This window comes from Seriola aureovittata, chromosome 9, assembly GCF_021018895.1.
Source record: "Seriola aureovittata isolate HTS-2021-v1 ecotype China chromosome 9, ASM2101889v1, whole genome shotgun sequence".
In the NCBI taxonomy this organism is placed as follows: Eukaryota; Metazoa; Chordata; class Actinopteri; order Carangiformes; family Carangidae; genus Seriola; species Seriola aureovittata.
Window position 1 is genome coordinate 26896291 of NC_079372.1, and position 22280 is coordinate 26918570.

A 22280-nucleotide genomic window follows, 5' to 3' on the forward strand; every position below is an offset into this window, starting at 1 on the left:
TTTATGAGACGATACTGATATCGATATTTCTGGGAACATCTGATAACGATATACCAGATCAAGCATGGCACGGTGCTATTTCTTGTTGATTATCCCACTTCAGCCTTTTATTTTGCAATATTTCGACTGTTTTTTTTTTAAATTTCTAGTGATTCCACTCAGATTTTTTCACGCGGAAATTGAAAATGCACATAAAAACAGCTGGATGGTGGAGACTCACTGTGACCAAGGGCCAGAAACAAATTTCATCTACCAGAATCTATGACTATGCAAATATTTTTGATTGTCTCCTCCTTCCATTAAAAGTCAGTTCACATTGTTTGTCCATTGGCAGCTGTCAGTTTCATTTAGGATAATGTTTGGGCTTCAGTTCAATCCTCTCGTACATACACATCATAAACTGAGATTTAAGATGAGCACAGAGGAACTTTCCTCTTTCTGCAGGTAAATGTGAAAACAGCACATCATTCACAGCGAAGGTCAAACATCCAAGTGAAGTAATAAAACACATTTTTGAGTGGAGGGGGACTTTAAATCAACTGGTTAACAATAAACTCAATCCCTGCAGAGCTGTGATGCAGTGCTTCATCAAGGTAACCTATTATTATAATTAATTCTCCTTAAAAATGGCCCTAACTTCATATTACATAAAGCAGGGTGGTTTATCCTCCACTACATCCCTGCTGCAGACACATTCACATATTAATTCATCCCCTAACATTATTACTGAGGCTGATTTGGTGTAATTCAAGCCTGGTGGTTGTGGAGTATCACTCTACCCAGCCAGGATTTTTTTTTTTTTTTTTAAAGAGAGACTGCATTAATGAATCGCAGTTTATTTCCTCTCCTCTGCATCAGTGTGACATGAAAAATGAAAAATGAACCTTAGTGCACTCAGAGCACTTACAGGACTCAGATGACAGTTCCTTTTCCATGTTCCCTTTTCAGGTTTCAAGCCTCAAAACGAGGCTGAAAACTGCGACAGGATGTATTTCCAGCCACCGTGTGTTGCAGTTTAACAGAAACCTATTTGGACTGGAGGAACTGGGCTCAAAAAAATGTCCATTTTTTTTCTCGGGGACAGGCCCTCCAAACCCAAAACCCTTGCACCGAAATGGGTCCCCTCCAACACGGGTAATGCTGTTACGCCCTTGCCCACAAGCAGGGGGGGAAATGTAGGGAAGCACAGGGGCGTTTGGTTTTAATAACATACTCAAGCAAGCTGCTCATATTTCTATCTTTATATCCGCACAGACCTTTTACTTTCCTGGAGATGTTAAAACAATGAGACAACATGCCAAACGCTCAGTGTCGGTATCCCAGCGAATCTCTCGACCAGACGAACATTACCGCACATGAAACCGCATTTTCCCTTTTTATGTTTTTAGAAACTCACCTCATTTGGTTAGAAACCGGCGAAGACGACGCAGCCGGATCATGGTCAACTAAGGTAGAAAATATACTAGTTTTTCTTAATAAGATCTTTCCCTGTGCTCATTTTCTAGCGGTGTCCTCCTCTCCCTGCAGCAGCCGCTTTCTTTCTCTGCCTCGGCGTCCAGTGTTTGGGTTGAGGAAAAGTGATGTCATTGCATGAAATTGCGTTACCCGCCCCATTTTTTTTTTTTCAGAGGCTGTCCCATGCTGCCAAACATAACTTCACCATATACTTAAAAAGCTGCACGTATATGTGGTTTTCTGTGCCTTAACATATGCTGTGCACACTTAAAAATACTCCTGCAACGACCATAAATCTGCTCAGATCTGGAAATCATTAAGACGAGCTCAACTACTGTATCAGAAAATAGTTTATTTGTGGATGAGATGTGAGTGTCCTTTTTTTTTTTTTTTGTTTGTTTTAACAGATGCAAAAATTCAACCCAGACAGAAACATGAAAACACAATAAATACACCCACATGACAAAGTAGTACAATCAATGAACATGTGGTCTAATTGTCTATTGGAAGTGACCTGAAAACGTCATTCTTCTGACGATGACCTCTATGAAAAGGTCAACTCTGTATCAGTCTTTGTGGAAATGAAACATGGGCAACGCTTCGTAACACAGCCAACAACTTACACTGTCAATCTGCTGTAGGTACCAATATGATATTTACTGTTTCCCACCGGTATTAAAAGGATAGCTTCACATTACTTAAGGATATCGACTGGTAAGTCTCGTATTAGCTTTACAGTGAGTTTTTGAGGACTGAGGATTTTGTCCCAACTGTTACACTGAAATGGGATCTCTTTGTGACAATTACAACCAGTGATGCTTTCAATATACATATAGGCATGTGATGTTTATGAACGACTTGAAAACTGTGAACCTGTCCTTTAAATGTAGGTAGAGTGACAGCAAACAAGGGGAAAAGGGAAAATGAATAATATTGGGACTAGTTTTTCTTACTGGGTATTAAAATATAAAAAGGGTATTAAGAGCTACATACTATAATCATCCCACATACCTTATTCTGTTCATTCAAAATGACGACTAGATTCCTTATCAAACATTAAATATTAGCCATGTTTGATCCACCTACATCTTTGTAATATTACTGCATGACTTCCCTCCGCAGATGACAATAGAAACCTTCTATAGCTCTACATTTAGTTGTATGTTGCTGCTGCAGTGCTGGACGACCATGCCTGCTAGCAGCAAATTTTAGTTTATGTATAGACCCAATTCTTAACTTGTTTTTATTTCAAATCATATAATGCCCTAGAGAAGTGAGACTGCACTAATGTTTGTTAATGAATGAAACTACAAACTGTATTTTACATTATACAGTAATAAGGTATTTTGGCTTTAATATAATGTGTGGCTGTTGTCCCCTTATAACTCTTTTATTACACAAGTTTGTTAACACCATTTTCCCCAACTTTGGTTGTTTCTCAGTGCTGTAGCCTGCAGGTAGCCTGAACTCTGAAATGTCTAACTGTGACTCCCATGTTCACATGCTCTTGTTTCCATCCACTGTACCGACATTTAAAGCACCAGTAGGAACCAGTATGTTGTATGTACCCGATTTCCCCAATGAGATGACCGTTATGACGGGCTGTATTATGAAGTCTTATAAAGTGAAACTTGTTCGTTTGATAATGCTGAAGAGGTCGAGTTTGTTCATCTGGGAGCATCAACTGTGGCAGCGTCGATGTCTTGGAGTGAATTATCAATGGCGTCTTCTTCACCTCCTACAACCTCTGACACCACCTAGGTAGAAGAACAGGAAGTGTTTATTGGTACAGTTGATCTGTTTGTCTCCAAGGTGTCATTTTCTAGCTTACTCAACATACACTCAGTTGGTAGTTTATTGGGAACACCTGGCTAAAACTGCTTTCTAGTTCCATAGGCTTATAGAAAATCCTCCGTCATGAAGGTTTCAATGTTCAGTTTTTGTTGAAACTATGTTTAAGAGTTGTTGATTCAACTGTGTAATAATTTTGGAGGCTGTAGCTTGTGGTGGTGTTGAAATGCACTGCCTTATGTTGACAAGTATTATTTATTTTGTCCACCCCATTCAAATCAGTGAGGGTAAACTAAACAACCATTTTTTTGTTTTTATGTTGTTCCTTTGATGGCTCTTTTTATAGTTTAATGCTTTTATTATTAAGTTTAGTTTAATGTTGTTTTTACCTATGTTTTACTTTAACAGTATTCATCTCCCTTATTTTGGTAATCAGCTTCATTTGATAAGGTGAGGAGAGCACTGTAATCAGCATGTTTTTTATGGATGAATAAATTGAACCTTGACATGAGACAATACAGAATACACTAGTGAACTATGGTAAATAAAACATTTCTTCCAAGTATATTTTTGGGCTTTTTCTGCCTTTATTATCAGTTGATGATAGAGGACAGGAAGTGAGAGGAGAGATGGGAACAGCATGAAACCAAGTTGCTGGCTGAACCAAGAACCATTCACGTCAAATGCACTTTGCAAAAGTGGCAATCCATGTTACCCTCTTTTCACAGGACACAACACTGCCCACACCCTCCTCCCACTTGAAATCTTTCAGTGCAAAGAATTGCCAGGTCTATGGCCAAAGTTTATTGTTTTGCTACATGTTCAAAACATGAGCAGTACAGATGGATGAGGCAAGCAGAGACATGTCATTTAAGGATAACACAATTTCTCAATTCTGTCTGAAAACATTCATCAGGTCTCCAGATGGACATAACAGGTTTTGCTTGGTGTAAGCATTCGTTTTGGTTATACTGGTCATGAAGGGACTCCTTCCCAATGCACCTGTGATGTAACCCAGGTGCTAATATTATCACTGAAACTGGTTTTGCTTGCTGTTACCGCTCCGTGTGTTCATACAGATCCCTTCCTAACTTGTTTACAATGACAGTGATCGGGGACAAAATCCACAGTCCTCATTCTATCAAAAAAAAACAACCATTCCAACGGACAAGTAGGACAAATGAAGAAGCTTCCAAAGTTAGTCTTTTTAATCTTAAAGTTCTCAGTTTCCCTGGACAGTTTGTTCTTGCTGAGCTGCAGTGGAGGGATAACACCACAAGGGACCTTCGTTCTGAAATGAATTCAACTCTGGAAGCTAGCAACTGGATTTGTCAAACCCAGATTGCTGGACCGTCATTAACTTATGATAAACTTTAGAAAATATTTTTGCATGGGACAAGGACTGTGGATCTTGTCACCCATCACTGTAATTGGAGGCATGTTCGGATAGAATCTCTTAACGGTCAGTATGAACAGGAGGAATTATAGCAAGACAAAGAAACTCTTAAATAAGCACTCAAACAGTGTTTTAAGACAGACTTAAAAACGTGAATCTATCCTTTAAAGTTACATTTCTTTTCCCCAATTTACATTCATTGCATAATTTGACATGGCTTGAAACTGAAATTGTTCAGTCTGACACAGATTGTGACCAAGATTGTATTAGACCTGCCTCTAACAGTGTGACATACTACGAAGAAAGCCCCTAGTTAAGAGTTAACCTGGTCATCCATGATGGCATCCACATCTCTTTCTGAGGCATCCAGGTCGACCTGGTCTGGGTCTTCTCCAGTAAGGATGTCCATTGGGGCCTCAGCAATGGCTCTGATGGTCTGGTCCTCGAGGGCCAGGGCTGTGTCAAACTGAAGAGGGGACGGAGGGCCCTGCATACCATCCCCTTCCACATCCAGGTCCTGTATAACAGGAATATTTATGAAATCTAAATCTTAACATTAAACTTGTTATAGGAGCCATTTTCAGTTGTATGTATATATATATGTTTGCTTCATGTTTACATCACTGGTCATCAGGCATCCTTGTTTTGGTACAATTGATCCAGATATACTTAAAGAGGTCAATGCAATCAGTTTCAGGTGTTGCTGCTGCTCTGTGTATGAGAGAAACGTGCAGTTTTTGACTGTTTGTACCACACCTAGCCATTGTTTAAGCCAAATTTTATGTTTTTACATTCCAAAGATCATTTTATAACAAACAAACAACAAATGTGAGCTGTAAAGATCTGGGTAATAAATATGAACTTTTGATCATTTATTACAACACAAGTCACGACTAAATCTTATAGTAGCAACAGTTTAATGTCGTTTTAAGAGCTGCAATAGTCACTACACTTAAATGTTAAAACACAAGTCATGTACCCATGGCTTCTTCAAAAGATGCCAGCAGTGGTATTTTAAGGACGCATTCACACTTGTAGTGCAGTTCATTTGGTCCAGAAAAGAAACTGGTTTTTTTGGGTTTTTTTAAGTTCTGGTTCATGTTCACACTGAACTTTTTTTCCCCCAAATAAACCAAGAGCTGTAAACATGAAGTCATACGGACTGCCAGGTAAATAATGGATGTTACAGTTATGGCAACTGCTGCACTCATTTTACCATGGTATTACATAGATCACTCTTGACAATTCATATGAATTCATGCTGAAAATCACTCACTCATATCACACAGTTCTAGCGCCCACCCTCTTCAAGTGCACCGGAGTTAGGGCGTTTACAAACCTGTATTTTTTTTGTTTTGTTTTGTTATTTTAACCCTGGTTGTTTTCCCCTCATGGTTTGATTCATTATCACAGATTTGAAAAGAGCAAACCGAAGCACTGAGACCCTTTAGAGGAAGTGGCTTCTCTCCAGTTAGACTCAAACTCATCGGCTCATTTGTAGAGAGAACTTGATCTGACCCAACCACAAAGTGTACTCTGCACATCTGAGCTGAATGGCTCCCCATAGCCAGGTGCCATTTGATGCCAATGAATGGAATCAACATTTACTAGCAGCTATCTGGAGGATGAATCAAGGCTGAACCTAGACTAGCTATCAAGTACAATGCCTTCTTGATATTTGGGCAGATAAGACTCTCACTCCGGCCAGAGACACATCGAAGTGAATGTTGTCACATGCCCTTTTAGTAATGCATTTTGGTTTACTTCTGTGTGAAAAGAAACCAAACCAAGGGGAAAACACAGCAAGTTAACCAACAGAGGAAACAAACTATACACTTGATAATGCCCTTAGATTGAGAGATTGAGTTGGAACTGCACCAAAGACAGTAGCTGTGAAAGCATCCTAAAATACCAGCAATCCAGTATCTAATAATAAGTATGGAGCATGACATTTTTGTTACAGTACAAACACATTAGAGGAGAGTGGTTGGGCAAGAAAATATCTACGTACATCACTGAACTCTAAGGGAAGGCTCTCTGTGGGCTGAAGCTCTGCTGCACTCAGATACATGTCTTTGCTTGCAAGGGTGAGCTGATCCTGTGGTGGAGGTTCCTGCTCAGGCTGGTACATGGGGGGAGGCAGGTTGAGGTGAAGTGGGCAGCGAGGATCGTCAGACTGACCCATGTGCACGGTACGGTCACAGGGAACATCTTTCAGGCCTGGACACATTTTGAAAAGCACCTGATTGCTGTCCTGGTAGATGTCTGAGTATCTGGTTGTCAAGGAAAATGACTTGATGTACACACACATACAAATGAAAACTAGAACAAAACAGATAAAGAAACTGCCCCCACCAAGTGCTGACATGTGGACTTTGATTAAGAAACTTTAGCCTCAAGTACTACAATTCTTCCTATGAAAGAAATCTTGCTGCATTATTCCTCAATATAAAGCTCCTTATTGTGTAGGTGCACAAGCCTCAACTCTATTAATGTTATGGCTGAGTAGTTTTGTACAACGAGTTAGTGATTTCTGTCTAAGCATAAACTTTGGGTTTGAACAATTTGTTCACAATGCAACACAGGTGTCTGGACAGTTTAATCACCAATCTGTCTAAGGTGGCAAATATGCAGAACACAAATTTCAGTAGAATGATTTTGTTGTTCTTAGTTGATACGTTGAATACTACCATGTAAACCCAGATGAGCCCAAATGATTTGGGGTTAAAATAAAAGGCAAGTTGGGAAGATATTTTGTTCCTTCCAACTGAACTGATTAGCCCCTGTGTAACTCTGGGAAAAAATCAACAGACCACAGGAAGGAGTTAATGTAGGCTCCCTTTGAAACCAGCAGCTACTGCAAGCTGCTGGTCTTGATTGGGGCCAAGATGAATACGGTTCAAAAAGAGAAAGATGAAGGACAGTTTAAATGAGTAGATAAACATGCAGTTAAGTTTGAAATGTAAATGAAAGAAGCAAGTATAACCAAGCACTGTTTGAAAATGTAAGTTCTTCTTCCATTCAATACAGGAAAACTAATCTGTGGTTTCTTGAATGGAAGGGTCATGCTATTGGTGGCAAAACCCATATTGAAAACATCATTGAGGATACGTGAGAGACAGTGCCGGGTCATAGGCAGGCAAGGATTGGTACATCGGGTTCCCTCCACAAAGGAGATGCATTTCTCATAGACTGTTCTTGAGTGTGGCTACAACAGAGGAAAGAAGTGTTGGATAAAAATCACACTACACAAGGGCAAAAAGATCAACCAAGAAAAGAGTATTTCTTTTACAACTACAATCATGCCTAAGAACATTATCATTCCTGGATGCCACAAAATGGTCAGAGGAAAAGCCGGAAAATTGAGTGTAAGTGTCTGATGTCCTTCATGTAATGGGCTTTCCAAATCTCACATTTATGCTGTTGCACTCAAATGTGTCGAGCATAATATTAAACCAAAAGTATGTGTTATCCCAATTCACTGTAGTAATCAACGTACTTGAGGACACTACCCCCCAATATACATTTAAAGCACAAACCCCCATGTGTGATATGTCAAGAATCCACAGAGAACATTTTTTGTCTGTAGTGCACTCAGCATTGAAAACTTTCTTTAAAAAAAAAATGCATCTCAGGAAATATGGGTAGCACATATGTATCGGAGGTAGAGGCCCAATCTTACACTTCCATATAAAGTATTTGGTCTCACTTTCAATCAATTACATCTCTAATCAACTCATACAACACAGAACACACATTTAAAATAAAAAAAAATACGTATTGAGTATATTCTCCAACTCTGTTAGCCTTTATGGGAAAATGACATAAGGCACTGGATATCAATTGTCAAAGGGACATCTGTATTTCTTCAGTAGTAATGTAGTTAAAGTTAAAACTGTTGAAAGCAATGTTTGTGACTTTGATTTTGGTCCTGGAAAAAATTTCCTTCACCCTTGTATACTGGGGTGGTGGCAGAAGTTCACACATGGATATCATAAAAGCTGCACAGATAAACTATTCACATGCTCGACACCACTAAGAGTAAATGACTTTTTTGTGCTTTGGTGAATTGACTCTTAAACATTAAATCGCACCTGAGGAGCTCCTTCTGTCACAGCCTGCCTCCTTTCCCTCAGCTGCCGGTGCAGCAGGGCTTCCACGCCATACCGACGACGGTATCGGCGCAGAGCTTTGAGCTTCTTCAGGTTCTCTCTTTCCTTCATTGACAGACCTTCAGGGCCTGTCAGCAGACTGCTCCCTGTTATCAACATAAACAAATACAGATAATTGCTAACGCCTGTGAACATAAAAGGGTGTGGGTTAATTTCCTAAAAAGAACTGTTGGAACAGCTATGTAAACAAGGCAAAATACATTTAGTTTGTGACCAACAGTTGTATATTCACCAAGAGTTTCGTGCTCCACTTTGCGGTTGTGCAGGTATCTGCGCTTTTTCTCCTTCAGCAGGTGCTGCAGGCGTTTGAACTGGTCAATGTAGAGGGACTGGAGCCTGATGAGTTTTTCTCGAGTGATGAGAGCCACCTCCTCTGCTGTGTACACTCCTGCATGTCTAAGAGACATTTTTACATAATTTTAGAATGAAAAGCCCCTCCAGTTCCTCAGTGCATTATGGGGCAGTACGCTACATCAACGGCATACTGAAAAGTCAAGTGTTTTTGGTATGCATACCGACTTTTTTGACTTTACTTAAATTTGTTTCCAGTGTGCACACGATACATACTCAAAATTTGCTCAGAATTAGTTTGTAACAGGGAACAACTATTGCTTGATGCAAATGTTAAATAAATGTATTAAGCACCTTTAAAGTAAAGGTTCTTATACACGCTACAATATAGTTCAAATAAAAATACAATAAGAGATTAAAGTAAACCTTTTACAGATGGTTGAATAATTCAGCTTACTTCAGAGGATCCTCATGATCACTGTCAACACTGTCGGCTTCACTGTCAGGGTCTCCTCTCCATGTTTGGTCAAGTACCAATGGTCCCTGCTCCTCCTCACTCAGACTGTCCTCATCTGTCCAGAGTAAACTTAGTTAAACATCAAAATTATATCTAAACATAGGTGATGATGTCATCATCAATTTCCCCATACCTACACAGCAGAACAAATAAGATTCACGCCACTGACGTGTCTAGAGTTGACAAAATATTTCCCTGGAACTGACCATTTACCTAGAATACGACTTGCTTCAGAACGACCTCCGTCAAGGCTGTGTGTCTCTGCACGGTTGTATCCACTAAGCTGAGACAACAGTGCCTCTGGGGATGGACCGGAAGACGCCTTTCTCATCTGAGCTCGGAGAGCCATGGCATTCCTGCGAGCATGCTCTGCACAGAATGTCACTCTGAGAAACAGTCAGAGTAATTGGAGAAGAGGAGTCAGTAAGCTGCTTGGATTTGTCATCGGGTATCTTATCACGTAAAAGAAATTCAGACTCTGTTTTCTACTCACCCATCTTTCCTCTCGACTTTTGGTGCAGCGTTGGGGCAGCGCTTGCCATTCTTGGCAGAGACATAACTGCACTGCTTGTATGGGGCATTCTTGTCCTCAAGAATGTGTTTGATACAGAACTCCAGGCCTTCCAGACGGGGCTGAGAGCAGGGTCGCTGGGTGAAGGAGCAGGCCTGAGGCTCCTGAGGTCGGGGTGTCTGGGTCACCCGGTTCCGACTTGATGGCAAAACATGGATTCGTATCCTGTTCATTGCAAGTCTGCAAAAATGATTAAGACAGTGGGTATTTAGATAATTAATCATTTGATTCATTCTTTCAAGCAAAAGCAACAAACATTTGCTGGTTCTAAAAATTTAGGATTTGCTGCCTTCCTCTGTCTTGCATGACAGTAAACCATATGTTATATCACCTAGAAAAATACAAGGGACCTTTTTATTATTTTTATAGGTTCAATGATTCTGAAATTGACACCAAAACTACGACACAAGCATCTACGATCTTATGTCGTGATACCGGCAAACAGAACCACAAGCACTCATTACGTTACTAATGCAGCAAAACTGATTTCTTTTTTCACAACAAACATTATAATGCATGTAAATTATCGAAATTAAAATTCTATTTAAATTATGGGCAAGCTGTATATTTTCTAACTATTACACATTACGCCTGTTTTATTGTCTTAGAACTGCATGCCTCACGTGACTATTAATGATCAAGAGATCAGGTCTGCATAAAAACTGGGTTAGTGTAATTAGCTCAAGATAATAACCCTGAGATGGCAGACCTCCTGGGTACATTCAAGTCAGAAGTGTTGGAAGATTTTTTGTTATCCCCCACCCAAAAACACAGATATGAACTTAATCTTGGCTCAAAAGAAAATCAAACCAAACCGTAGTTTCGGAGAATTGTTACACTTAGTTATTTTCTGGCATTTTATAGACAAAAGGTTTATATGGACTATGATTGCAAGAGCTGCACCAACTACTAGAGAATAAAGAAGTAGCCAACTGATTAAAAATAATCAGAAAATCATTTCAGCAAATTCATTTTTTAAGACATTTTTGAGCAAAAATATCCCTGAATTGGAGTCTGTTCCCTGATTTTTGTTATTTATGACAGTAAACCTGAATATCCTTGTGTTTTTTTCTGTTTGTTGGAAAAAAACAGATATTCAAAAATATCCCCTTGAAGAAAATACAATGGACATCAGGCGATTGTCTTACATTTTGTAAACAAACAATTCAGAGCTAGACTAACAACTAAAGATGAAAGCAGTATCTGATTGCCAGAAAATTAGTTTGACAACTATTTTAATGATCAATTAATCGTTTCAGACATTTTTAAAAAATCCCAAATATTTCCTGGTTTCTAATCTGCAGCCTTGTGATGCTAGATGCACTAAACCAGATATATGAAATTATGACGACGAGCTCTGGGAGAATACAATGGACGTTTTAAGGTTTTAAAAAAATATATACATATTTGCAGACAAAAGGATTCAATTTAAATGTGGAGGCTGGGAGATACTCTAACTGCATAATGCAAATGACATTTCGGCTGAATCAGTTATCACAAAGACATGTAATTGCGGGCGATGCTTTAAAGCAGAGAATTTGACATAAAATACACACATTTTATGAATCCACGTGGCTTATTTAGCCCATTAATAACAAATTGGGTACAAAGTTCAAAGATGTTTAAGTATGGTGATTTTTTAAAAGGCAGGATCCAAACACAACTATATGAATCTTAAGTAATAAACACCATGTTTATGACAGTTATGACACAAACAGATTAAATTTAAATATTGTTATTCATCATATTAAGTTAAGTAACGTAGCAGGCGTTGGCAGGTCAAGTGGCTTGTCATATTCTGATCAAGTTTCTCAAGTGTTACATATAGACAACGGTTATACATCCCAAAGCAATCACAGCCTTACTAACTTATGGGTGGAAATATTTTTATTGCAAATATAAATGTAGTAGAAGTACATTCCTCTGTGCTGAACAAATCTAACCAGGCGCCACACCACGCTTTAGCCCGCCTCTCTTTACTGCGTCACTATTTCAGTTATAGGGTCGCCATCTTTGTTAAGAGTTGCTAACACTAGCTAACCGCTAATTTTCACAATTCACGGCCAAGAACCGAATTCTACAGACCGCTGACAACAGATAGTCGTTTTTCTCAGTATCGTCGAAATGCTGCAGTGCTAGAAGACGACCATATCCTAGTTTTTGTGTTTATTGCCGCTTACCTTCCTTTCAACCGTCGGATCGAGTCTGGCTCCCGCAGTGCACTATACCGATTTTCTAACGTTGACTAATAACTGCCACAGCTGCTGCAGTTTCACACTGGCCCCGCCCTTTCAGAGCTCTGATTGGCCAAAGCTTCAAGAGTTCAAGGTATTTCATTGGCCAATCTAGTAGCCACTCAAAGTACCATCAACCATAATATTTATTACACCCACAATACTGCAGCAGTGAAGTTTTACAAAAACATGCAATGCAACAAGCGTTTTCTTAAAATATTTATTGACTTTAATTGAGAATAAAGCAACCACATTATATAAAAAAAACAGTGTTTACATACACTACCACTCAAAAGTTTAAAAACACCCTCCACGTTTCCAGTTTTATTATTGGAAATTTGAGCAGGACAGTGGTTAACCTTAAATGGGGCAAAGGTAAACAGTAAACTTTTTCAGTGACCAAAAACTGAATAATCATGTAAATTTCATAAATAACAGGTCTTTTTCAGGTTTTGTGAATTACATTCACTTACTGCTTTCCTGCAGTAATGGAAGTAAATGAAGCCTTGAAAGTTAATGCAAACAATTCCTACAGGTCCCCCAACATTTGTTGAAGACTTGCAAACCCTCTGTCTGTACAACGGCAGTGTTCAAACAAACTGTGTTACTACACCCCTGGCTTATTAGGACAATAATGTACTGCAGGAACTAGTACTGTATATTGCTATCAGAATGGTGAGAACAAGGCAAATAACACAGGAAGGCAGACTGGTTGGCTGGGGGTTCATTCTATAGCAAAGCAATGTCCCAAAACACTGAAAAAAAAGAACTAGACACTGGATTCATATGATGGAAGACCAGGGCAGTCTCCAGACTTAAACACCATCGAGTTGGTTTGGGATGAACTGGAACGCCACAAGTTTATTCAGGTGAGTCAAAAATTTAGATTAAATTTAGGATATAGGATTCCATTATTCCTTTTTATAATCTTTATTATTCATTTGTTCTATGCTTTCATTTCAGAAACACTGAGACATTACACTGTAAACTTCAGTAACAACTGGAAAAGGGGGTGTTCTAAAACCTTTAACCGGTAGTGTATAACCTTTTAACTGAAAAAAAAAAAAAATCCCAAAATGTTTCATTTCCAGACCTGAGTGTCACTAAAAACACCAAGACGTGAAAAGACATGAAAACTTATTGTAGCTATGTGATTTTGCATTGTTAGGTTGCATGAGTGTCTTCCGTTCTTCTCACATATGGGTTTATTTTAAAATTGCGTGTCCTTTTGTATAACTTTATAACTTTCTCACAGCATTAAGTTAATACTTAAATGGGAAGATTTGTCCAGATTAAATTAAACAATTTTCAAAAATGGCAATGATACATTGGACGTCTATTCTAATAGTCTAACCATAATACATTTAACACTTGGTCAATTGCATTGTAGGCAATCCTACTGAGATAAATATTCAGTGCATTTACTGTTTCCCTGTTACAACCAAGAGTTGAATAACTAATAAAACCTCTGCTGCCTGAGCAAAGAGCTGTATTCTTTCAGCATATCTTCCATATATCAAGGGAACAAAAATATTTTACAATTGTATGGCTGATTTGTTGTACTGCATTACTGTGAACTGCCTAAAACAAATTGTTGATTACAAACTGAAACACACAGAAAGCAGGTTAAGAGCAGTAACACTATACAATCAAAACCATATAAAGCTTAATATGAATTAAATGTACAGATGGTACCCGATTCTCTTGCCAACAAATAGCACCTCTTCGACCATTTTGCTCCAACACAAAATTTAAACATTAAATCAGATTAATTACAGTATTATACTTCATGCTCATGACCCTGTAGTGGAGGTATGTCAATAACCTGCTTTGCCGTGTATGATTTTACACAACTAAAGAACACATGCAACATTTTTTGATGAATCATGGCTTGTGGAAGGGTTACAAACAACAAACTGAAACTGAATATCCACCAATTTAGTTTGAAGGTATGGAGTCAAAAGACAGCTTTAACATGACTAAATTGGAACAGCGTGAATTGTCAGGTGTATACTGCAGTTTACACATTTGAAACATCCCCACAGGAAATGCATAAATGAAAGACAACCATAAAGACAGACAGATGGCGTACGATCAGTCATTGATAATCTGTATTGTGAATACTTGTTGTACACTGTGCTCGATATGGTCACCACAAAGTGAGAACCAGCACAAAAAAATAAAAAAAATTTGCCTTAGTTTCAGGGTGAAAATGTTGTGTATCCATAAATGCTGCATATTTATATCTTTTAATGTAATTGTGATCACCCCAAAAAGACTCCCTCTTGAGGAAACAGATGGACAAGTCAGCATAAGAACTCATTTCTTCTCTCGAGAGATTTTTTTGTTGGCAGTTCCTTCATTGTGACCATACCGGGTAGATATGTTTGAACTCTCTGAACCCTTTGATAAACCATAAATGTATATGCTCGGTATGAACTTTGTCCATTAGTGTAATTATTACAGAACTGAATGTGAATATTTTACAACCATTTAAAACAATGACTGCAACACTCCAAATCTTAAAAACAAAAAGTACAAGCTTCCTCAATTTACATTTCTTTTTTTTTTGCTATTTTTTATAACAAAATGTAAAAAATATTTCATGTTTGTTTTAAACATTTTACAATCTTTGTACAAGTTTACCAAATAATGAAGGAAACAAAATAGATAAAACACCAGGGGTGGGGCTTTCACCTTTTTTTGAGGTTATGGCTGAAGAAGAAAATATATTTAAAAAAAAAAAGACAAAAATATTGAAAAGATGGCTTTGGAGACATGCACTCTCAAACTAGCCTTTACAGTCTTGATGAAGAAATATCCCTCTGGCCAAAATGAACATAGAGGGGAAGCCTTAAAAAAGGTAGAAAAGGGGACTATGTTTTTTTTTAAGTATTCAATTAATAAATAACATACTATAAAAACATTATAAAAAGACAATCGGTAAGAAGACATAACAGGTATGTGATGGAAATCTTTTAGTTTCCTCATGATTTCAAGACAATGACTTCCTTTAAAAACAGTAATCAGGTCCCATCATCACATTTCATTTGAGTAAAGAATAAAACAAAAAAAAAAAAACAAAAAAAAACAACTTATCTACACTTTGCTGTAATTTTTTTTCTCACATTTTGCAAGCTTTTCAAGCCTCTCATTATTGCCCCACTGTAAAATGAAAAATTCATTTATCTCACCAGTACATTTCTCTGCTGTCACACCGAAGCCCATTTAAAAACGTTGGGTGAGTTTTTAAAAAAAAAAATTATTCAATACTTTATGTAACAAGATGGATGTTTGTGATGTCAAGCACAATGTACATAATAACATCTCCTGATCAGGAACTCATTTGGGTAACGGTGGCAGTGGTGGAGGCGGTTCTGAAGGGAGGGGTGGGGGTCTGGGGTTGTTCCCTCTGGAGCCACTGCTGTACCTAAAGTCCCCATATTGGGATCTATAGTCAAACATGGACGGCTGGGACGGCTGGACCCCTTGTGCGCTCAGAAGAGAGTTTAGCATTTCAAAAGTGTCCTGGTACTCATTTGACTGGGCTCCGCCCGCCGCACCATGCCCATTAGTGTCTGTCTTGTCACTTTTGGAGTGCGAAAAGCTCCCTTGGTGGTGGGGAAGGCCCAGAGCAGGAAGAATGTCAGGACCGTGCCCCAGAGTTTGCCCAGATGAGGAAGACAGGGACGGTAGCTGGTAGGGATTCCTAGAGGACTTGCTGACTTTTGAGGCAGCGTGAGAGCCTGCTGTGCCATCCTGGGAGTGTGTCCTCTTGCGTGATGCAGAAGAGGATGAAGAGCTTGTTCTAGAGGAGTCACTAGGGACTTTTTTGCTGCTTCCTACTGCCCCACTGGAGCTAGATGAATGTTTATGTGAAGAGGAAAGGGAGGCACTGCTAGAGGAGGAGGAGTGGTGGTGGTGGTGATGATGATGGTGGTGATGATTAGACCGTTCCCTGTGCTTGTCCCTGCTCTTGCCCTCCTCTCCCGAACTCCCCCTTTGCTTCTCAGGCACTCGTATTCGGACTTTGATGTCCTGATCTTGACCTCGGGTGCTGCTGCTGTGCCCACTGCCTCCTCCCCCTGCCACGGGGAAACGCATTTTCAGAGAGCTCCTGTCGTGCCTCTCCTTCTCCAAGGGGATTTTCAGAATAATGGGCGAAGGGCTGGACATGTCAGAGGAGGAGGTGCTGGACTGCTGGTGATGATGCTGCTGCTGCTTCTCCTTCCTCTGCTGCTGACCAATGAGAGCCTGGGCAGCATTAGCATAGTCCCTCTTCACACTGGCCTCCATGTTCTCCAGCTTCCTCTTCTGGGCAGCCAGGACATCTGCATTCTTGGCACGGTACTCGCTTAGTGATACTTTAGCCGGGGCATGGACCTCATGGTTGGGCGGCTGCTGCTGTTGTTGCTGCTGCTGCTGCTGCTGCTGCTGTTGTTGCTGCTCAGATCCAGCCTGACCTTTTCCACTCCAAGTCTGAGCGCTGCCAGAGGCTCCCCTCTCCTTATCACCCATGGATGAGGAAGAAGAGGCAGATGGCGGAGCTGAGAGGCTCATCAGACCTGCCACAGTACTCTCAGATGAAGCCATAGAGATCATACTCATCATGGTGTCCCTCTGGTCACCCTCCTCTTGGACCTTTGGCTTGACTTTGGGTGTTTGACCTCCAGCCTTGAAGGCAAGAAAACCGACAATAACTGTTAAGTGAGTCAATTAAAAATGCCCACAGGATGCAGGATGACTTTGCTGTGCTCTGTAGGTTACAAAGGACCAATGGGGGGAAAAAAAAGATGTACCTTCCAATTGCGAATCCGTTTCAAGCGGCTGGGTGTTTTTTCCAGAATCTGCAGGAACTCATGTGTGAGCTCTGAGGGAAGTTACATGTTATAGTTTAATGTTATTAATCCCCAACATTTATCATATTACCCTCTAGCGGTTGTAAGACCTTAAGGTCCTTCTCAAACACATTTTTCCTGCTTGTATTACCAGGTCCTTTGCAGCACATACCATCCAGCAGTTCCAGGGTGACTGTGGGATCAACATACTCCCACCAGTGTTTGCCGTCTGTAGACACGGGGATCTCCCAGTTGGACCATTTGCAGGCGAGGTGGATGCACACGCAGGCCACAACTGGTGGACTATACTGCAGGCAGAACGTGGTCAAGTGCAGACTACGTGGCAGGATATGTCCCAGAAGAAAGAAAAAACAGAAACAGGAGGAGAAAGAACAGACATTCAGTATATTGAGTTTGACGATTATACTAAATACACTCAAAAGATATGAAAAAATGCTCCACCATTTTATTCTTCATATCAAAAGACACAATAGCTAATGTTTTACAGTAAACTGTAAATATACCTGTTTGTAGCCATAAAGTATGATGTTTGAGCCAAATCCTTACTCGCTGGAACAACAACAGAACAAAGAAATACACTTAAAACCTGCAATTTAATAAACGAATGAGCTGGCTTAAAATCATGCTGAATTATCAAAACAGAACTTCACAAAATCGAAGAGTTGATACTCACCTCTGACGAGCTGAGTGCACTTGACAACATGAGTATGTGGATGGTCAATGGTGATTTCAAAAGCTGCAATAAAAAGGGGACAAAAATAGGCAGAGTTTAATAAAGAAAAAGAATATAAGCACCAGACAGTAGTATCTAATCAGATTTCCATGATAAAGATTTTTTCCCCCATTCTGTAGTAATCACTAACAAAGGTCCCTGAAAATCAGAAAATGAATACTGTTACTAAATGTTGCAAAGGATGTAGTTTGCGTGGGGTCTTCTGATAACATCCTGGACAACATGAAAATGTTAACTGTTGAATGTGAAAAACATTAATGGCATGTCAGTTAAGTTTACAACTTATTTCTGGACTCTTGTTCTGGTGCATGACAGTGAATTCAATCGAAGCCAATGTTATTTTCTTCAACTCCAAGCTTGAAAACATGGCATAGGATTAAGCAATCTGTAGCGAACATACTAAAAGCCACTGTTCATGATAATGCAGCAAGTCATCACACAGACCTACTACAAATGGCTAAAAAATATGAAGGAAAAAAGGAAATGTGAGGTGTTAAGGACATAAAACAAAAGAGGAAAAACGGCTAATTTAACGCCGGGTAAAGCGATGCTAATATGAAGCATGAGTGTGTGTCACTTTCCAGTGCGTCTAACCACTTATGGGGTTTCTGTGGACAAAAATAAAAACAGGTTAGCACTATTTTTATAATCACGTGTTTCTGGAGGGAAATCAAGGGACCCGGGTCTTCCTTCCCAACTTACCCAAGGTCTGGAGTATTATGCTCTCAAGAATGACCAGGTCTTGGGCTTGTTGCAGGTAGGCCTGAGGTTGAGAGGACAGGCACGTTACTCACTGGGCGCCCTCTATCCGTTGTCAAACAAGAACAACTGGACACACTATGTGATGTCTGACCATTCATACGAATGGATCTCTACGTTAAAAATAAAAGGTCCGGTTGCTGATGTTCAAACATATTAAACCTACCTTTCTTGCAGGGATGACTTAAGCTACGTAGCAAGTACAGATGCTTTTGTTTTACAACTAGTAGACATCACATTACCTGCATGACTGAAAACCTACACAGACACTGAAATGCATTTCGTCTTTTGACCCACGTATCATGCAACATCGACATATGAGGTAATAAAAGCTCATTATTAAACACCTCATCATGTAGTTGTACCCAGTTCAAATGCAATGTGAAACACAAGCATACAAAAAGAAAATTAAAATAGCTGGTAACCTTATTCCAAGATAGATTAGATTTTAAAACATCAGGAGAAGTGAAATGTGATGACAAGTGTCACAAATTGGAGCAATGAAAAAGTCAGTGGCTGACTCAAATCAAATGTCAAAGTGTGCATCTACAAAGAAAAGTTTAAATCCAAATTGTTGTTTCTGAACGACCACACATACAAAAACCAGTACAATTAGTAAACCAATAATAATCTGCACAAATTACACTTACATTTCACAGTAACTGAACTGTATTATTGCAGGGATCCCCTATCATGTAAACACATTAGTGACAAGGAAAAAATGCGAGTATTTTTCACTTACATCACTGCGTACATCAGGTGAAGGGTCCTGAGGATTGAGGCATGCATGAGCCACTTTGATAACATGTTCCAGCTTTCGGGGCTGTTCCTCAACCTTAGCTGCAAGGAAGAGAGCTGCAGGAGCAATAACCTGGCATGGGGAAACCAAAATAAAGTTCATAGGATGGCAGATTAACATATTGAAAGTAACATCAGGAGTTTCAGGTGACCATGACAAACATTACTTACATTTCTGTGAAATCTGGTGAAAGACTGGACCATGTAGAATCGATGCATGTACACAATAGCTGTATTAATTGTAAGTTGGGACCTGATGTATTGCAGTTAAGGACAATGTGGTAAATAGCACTAAAACACTTGCGATTGTGTAATGGGGTTATGACTTGAATAATTAGTTTCAACGTGAAATAACATAACTGAAGAGTTTCAATTTAGCTAATAACTCATAAAAATAAGCATTACATTAGTCTGTTATCACATCAGTGGCAGAACAACAAGTTGAAGCTCCAGCTAGCTTCACATCAAACTGAGGTTAGCCGGAAGCAGTTATTATAAATAAAATATTGAGGGGTTGACCCTAAACGTGTAACTCGTTAAACATTTAGACTAAAAACACAATGTTCCTAGACATATAACACACTCTGCTACTCTACAGATTTTCTTCATAAGCATTTACAGCAAGAGGTGAAGCTAATGCTAACGTCCTGAAGGCCCGCCGACCACAGGCCTTCACGGCCCCGGTTCAGCCTGCTACGCCGCTCGGAGGTAACGTTAGCAAGCTATCGTAGACACGACAAACCACCACACGATACAGATGGGAAACACAACAACAAACTACTGGCCTTCGAACGAAACACAATAACAAACACCGGCGGCGCTCTCAGCCGAACCGGCTTCACGAGAAGCTAAACCTCGCTAGCTAACAAGCTAACGTAGGCTAGGTGAGACGCAAGTCGACCCACGACAAAAGATACACATTGAGCCGCTGTCCCATGTCCTGGAGCAGATTCGCTGCCTGTTGTCTGTAGGACAGTTCCTTGTCGGGATCAAGTCCAGCTCGCCGAGATGGGCTGTTGTCGATCTGTTGTCGGGTGTAGTACCATTTGTTATTACAGCTTGCAGGGAGAGAACGAAACGAAGCCGCCATCACTAAGAAGGACGAGAGTTTAAAATTTCTGCGCGTCACAGGAACATACGTCACATCGAGAGTGGGGGGGTGGGGGTGGGGGGGGGGTCGGGAGGATTGTAATTCCGTTGGTGACCAGCAGGCGGCACTAAAACTCCCCCACAGTTTTTTTTCCTGGCACCCCAAAGCCCTTGCAAATGATTTATCCCAAAAAATTACTTCTTGTCAAGAAATTGGATTACAAGTAAAAAAAAAAAAATGAATAATGAAAAAAAAAGTCAATAGCAAGAGATTTATCCAGATAATTTTGTTGTAACATTTGTTTTTGTTTTTTTAAATTACTGTTAAATATGTGCTCTTTGGTTTTTATAGTGTTTGCAATATAAAACAAAAACTTTTATATAATAAATCTTTTTATTATCTTAGAAATAGCTAATGTCCACAATGTTCATTTTATTACACAACAGAAAATCAACTTTTCATTAATGAAATACAACAGTACAATCGAGGCATAGTAATCTACCAGCCCCAAAACATTAAAGAATATGTGTAAATTATTCAATAATTTATATGAACTATTAAAGCCTTACTTGTTTAATTGAACTTCAACCCCTGGAACATTTCATTTCATTGTTTATTAGTTTTGTAATTTAAAAAAAAAAGTCACAATAGTATCACAAAAAGAAGAAAATACCATTTTACCACAACTTTATGTTCCCACTAGACAATCTGACCAAATTTTATTTGACACTTGCTATGATACACTTTCATGTCTTCTGTTGCTGGTGCTGAAAACACTTTGTATGAAGTCATAGGTTAGAAAGCCGTCACCTTTTTATATCTGGGTCCACAACAATTTAATGGCATGTACAGTCCCTGTTAAGTCTAAAGTCTTCATAAGCAATCTGCAAGTCAGTTACAAGTCTTTCCAGGTCTCTGCATGCTAGTACATAAAACACCATTAGAACACTGAGACCAATTTTGATTAATGCATTGGCTGGAAAATTAAATAATTTAGTTTGTGAGAATGTGCAAAGCTTATCTTCAGATGTCAAACTACTTTCTTAATGTTCCTGGATCTCATCAGGTCAAAACATGACACCAGAATGTTTCTGTATTAAGTTTCAAATAGTCAAGTATAAGTAAAGTCTATATGTCCTACATTTTGTGATCTCAAGTGTAAAGCTCTGTGAGTACTTAACAGAGGCCAAATCAATAATATTGAGTGCAGTGCATTATCCCAAAACAAGAACTTAAAATTTGTAAAGTGCCATGCCATAAAATTGTCTGAGGAGCTGGAGTACTGAGCTTTTGTTTTTGCTTTTGTGTAACTTTACTTGTATAGCTCACCACTAATTCAGTGTCCAAATCAAGAATCATGATGACATTGTACATGTATGGCATTTCATGTGGCAAAAGCAGTCAAAAATTATATTTCAATATTGTATAATAACCCTCAGACTTGAAAAGAAATATTATTATACCTCATTCTAATTTAATTAATGATAATGAACATAAAAAAATATATTCAAATTAAATTTTTGATGACTGTGAGTTTCAATAGCTAAGATATCAAATCAAAACACTCCAGTCTTACTTTTGATAGTCATAGCACTGAGGAAAACTGTGACTTAA

The 22280-nt window shown here is 39.2% G+C and overlaps 3 protein-coding genes and 1 non-coding gene across 6 annotated transcripts in view; all 4 read right to left on the reverse strand.

The window, feature by feature from the left end:
* Window positions 1-1711, reverse strand: part of nckap5l (NCK-associated protein 5-like) — a 59712-nt gene extending 58001 nt beyond the window's left edge. For both annotated transcript variants that reach the window (XM_056384301.1, XM_056384304.1), the window contains exon 1: window positions 1397-1711. The gene's annotated coding sequence lies outside the window, so the exon portion shown is untranslated. The remainder of the gene's footprint in view (window positions 1-1396) is intronic.
* Window positions 1712-1792: 81 nt separating this feature from the next.
* kansl2 (KAT8 regulatory NSL complex subunit 2) lies at window positions 1793-12487 on the reverse strand. The gene is made up of 10 exons (XM_056384305.1): window positions 12374-12487; window positions 10116-10373; window positions 9836-10008; window positions 9563-9677; window positions 9047-9210; window positions 8737-8900; window positions 7754-7850; window positions 6654-6907; window positions 4968-5159; window positions 1793-3212 (listed from the first exon to the last, which is right to left on the reverse strand). Exons 2-10 carry the CDS (start codon window positions 10364-10366, stop codon window positions 3123-3125), a joined length of 1500 nt encoding a protein of 499 aa, XP_056240280.1. The 5' UTR covers window positions 10367-10373; window positions 12374-12487; the 3' UTR covers window positions 1793-3122.
* Window positions 7395-7529, reverse strand: LOC130175602 (small nucleolar RNA SNORA2/SNORA34 family). Its single transcript, XR_008828771.1, has one exon. It is a non-coding gene; the product is annotated as a small nucleolar RNA SNORA2/SNORA34 family (small nucleolar RNA).
* A 2678-nt stretch (window positions 12488-15165) lies between the features above and the next one.
* On the reverse strand, window positions 15166-20681 carry ccnt1 (cyclin T1). Of its 2 annotated transcripts, none has more exons than XM_056385328.1 (9): window positions 20494-20681; window positions 19748-19829; window positions 19521-19649; window positions 18722-18782; window positions 17960-18022; window positions 17790-17835; window positions 17438-17601; window positions 17227-17297; window positions 15166-17101 (listed from the first exon to the last, which is right to left on the reverse strand). In XM_056385328.1, exons 1-9 carry the CDS (start codon window positions 20664-20666, stop codon window positions 15770-15772), a joined length of 2121 nt encoding a protein of 706 aa, XP_056241303.1. In that variant the 5' UTR covers window positions 20667-20681; the 3' UTR covers window positions 15166-15769. The 2 variants fall into 2 exon arrangements, with proteins under 2 accessions (XP_056241303.1, XP_056241302.1); XM_056385327.1 differs by having other exon boundaries at window positions 17790-17844.
* Window positions 20682-22280: the final 1599 nt, after the last annotated feature.

What these genes read in the sequence shown, in the direction of transcription:
- ccnt1 (XM_056385327.1), bottom strand. Translation starts at nt 20,666, where the DNA reads ATGGCGGCTTCGTTTCGTTCTCTCCCTGCAAGCTGTAATAACAAATGG. An exon ending in TCACCAGATTTCACAGAAAT is followed by an intron (nt 19,650 to 19,747) that starts GTAAGTAATGTT and finishes TCCCCATGCCAG; the next exon opens with GTTATTGCTCCTGCAGCTCT. An exon ending in TACTTTATGGCTACAAACAG is followed by an intron (nt 17,602 to 17,789) that starts GTATATTTACAG and finishes CCTGCCACGTAG; the next exon opens with TCTGCACTTGACCACGTTCT.
- kansl2 (XM_056384305.1), bottom strand. Translation starts at nt 10,366, where the DNA reads ATGAACAGGATACGAATCCATGTTTTGCCATCAAGTCGGAACCGGGTG. An exon ending in AAAGTCGAGAGGAAAGATGG is followed by an intron (nt 10,009 to 10,115) that starts GTGAGTAGAAAA and finishes ACTGTTTCTCAG; the next exon opens with AGTGACATTCTGTGCAGAGC. An exon ending in GACCCGGCACTGTCTCTCAC is followed by an intron (nt 6,908 to 7,753) that starts GTATCCTCAATG and finishes CCAGATACTCAG; the next exon opens with ACATCTACCAGGACAGCAAT.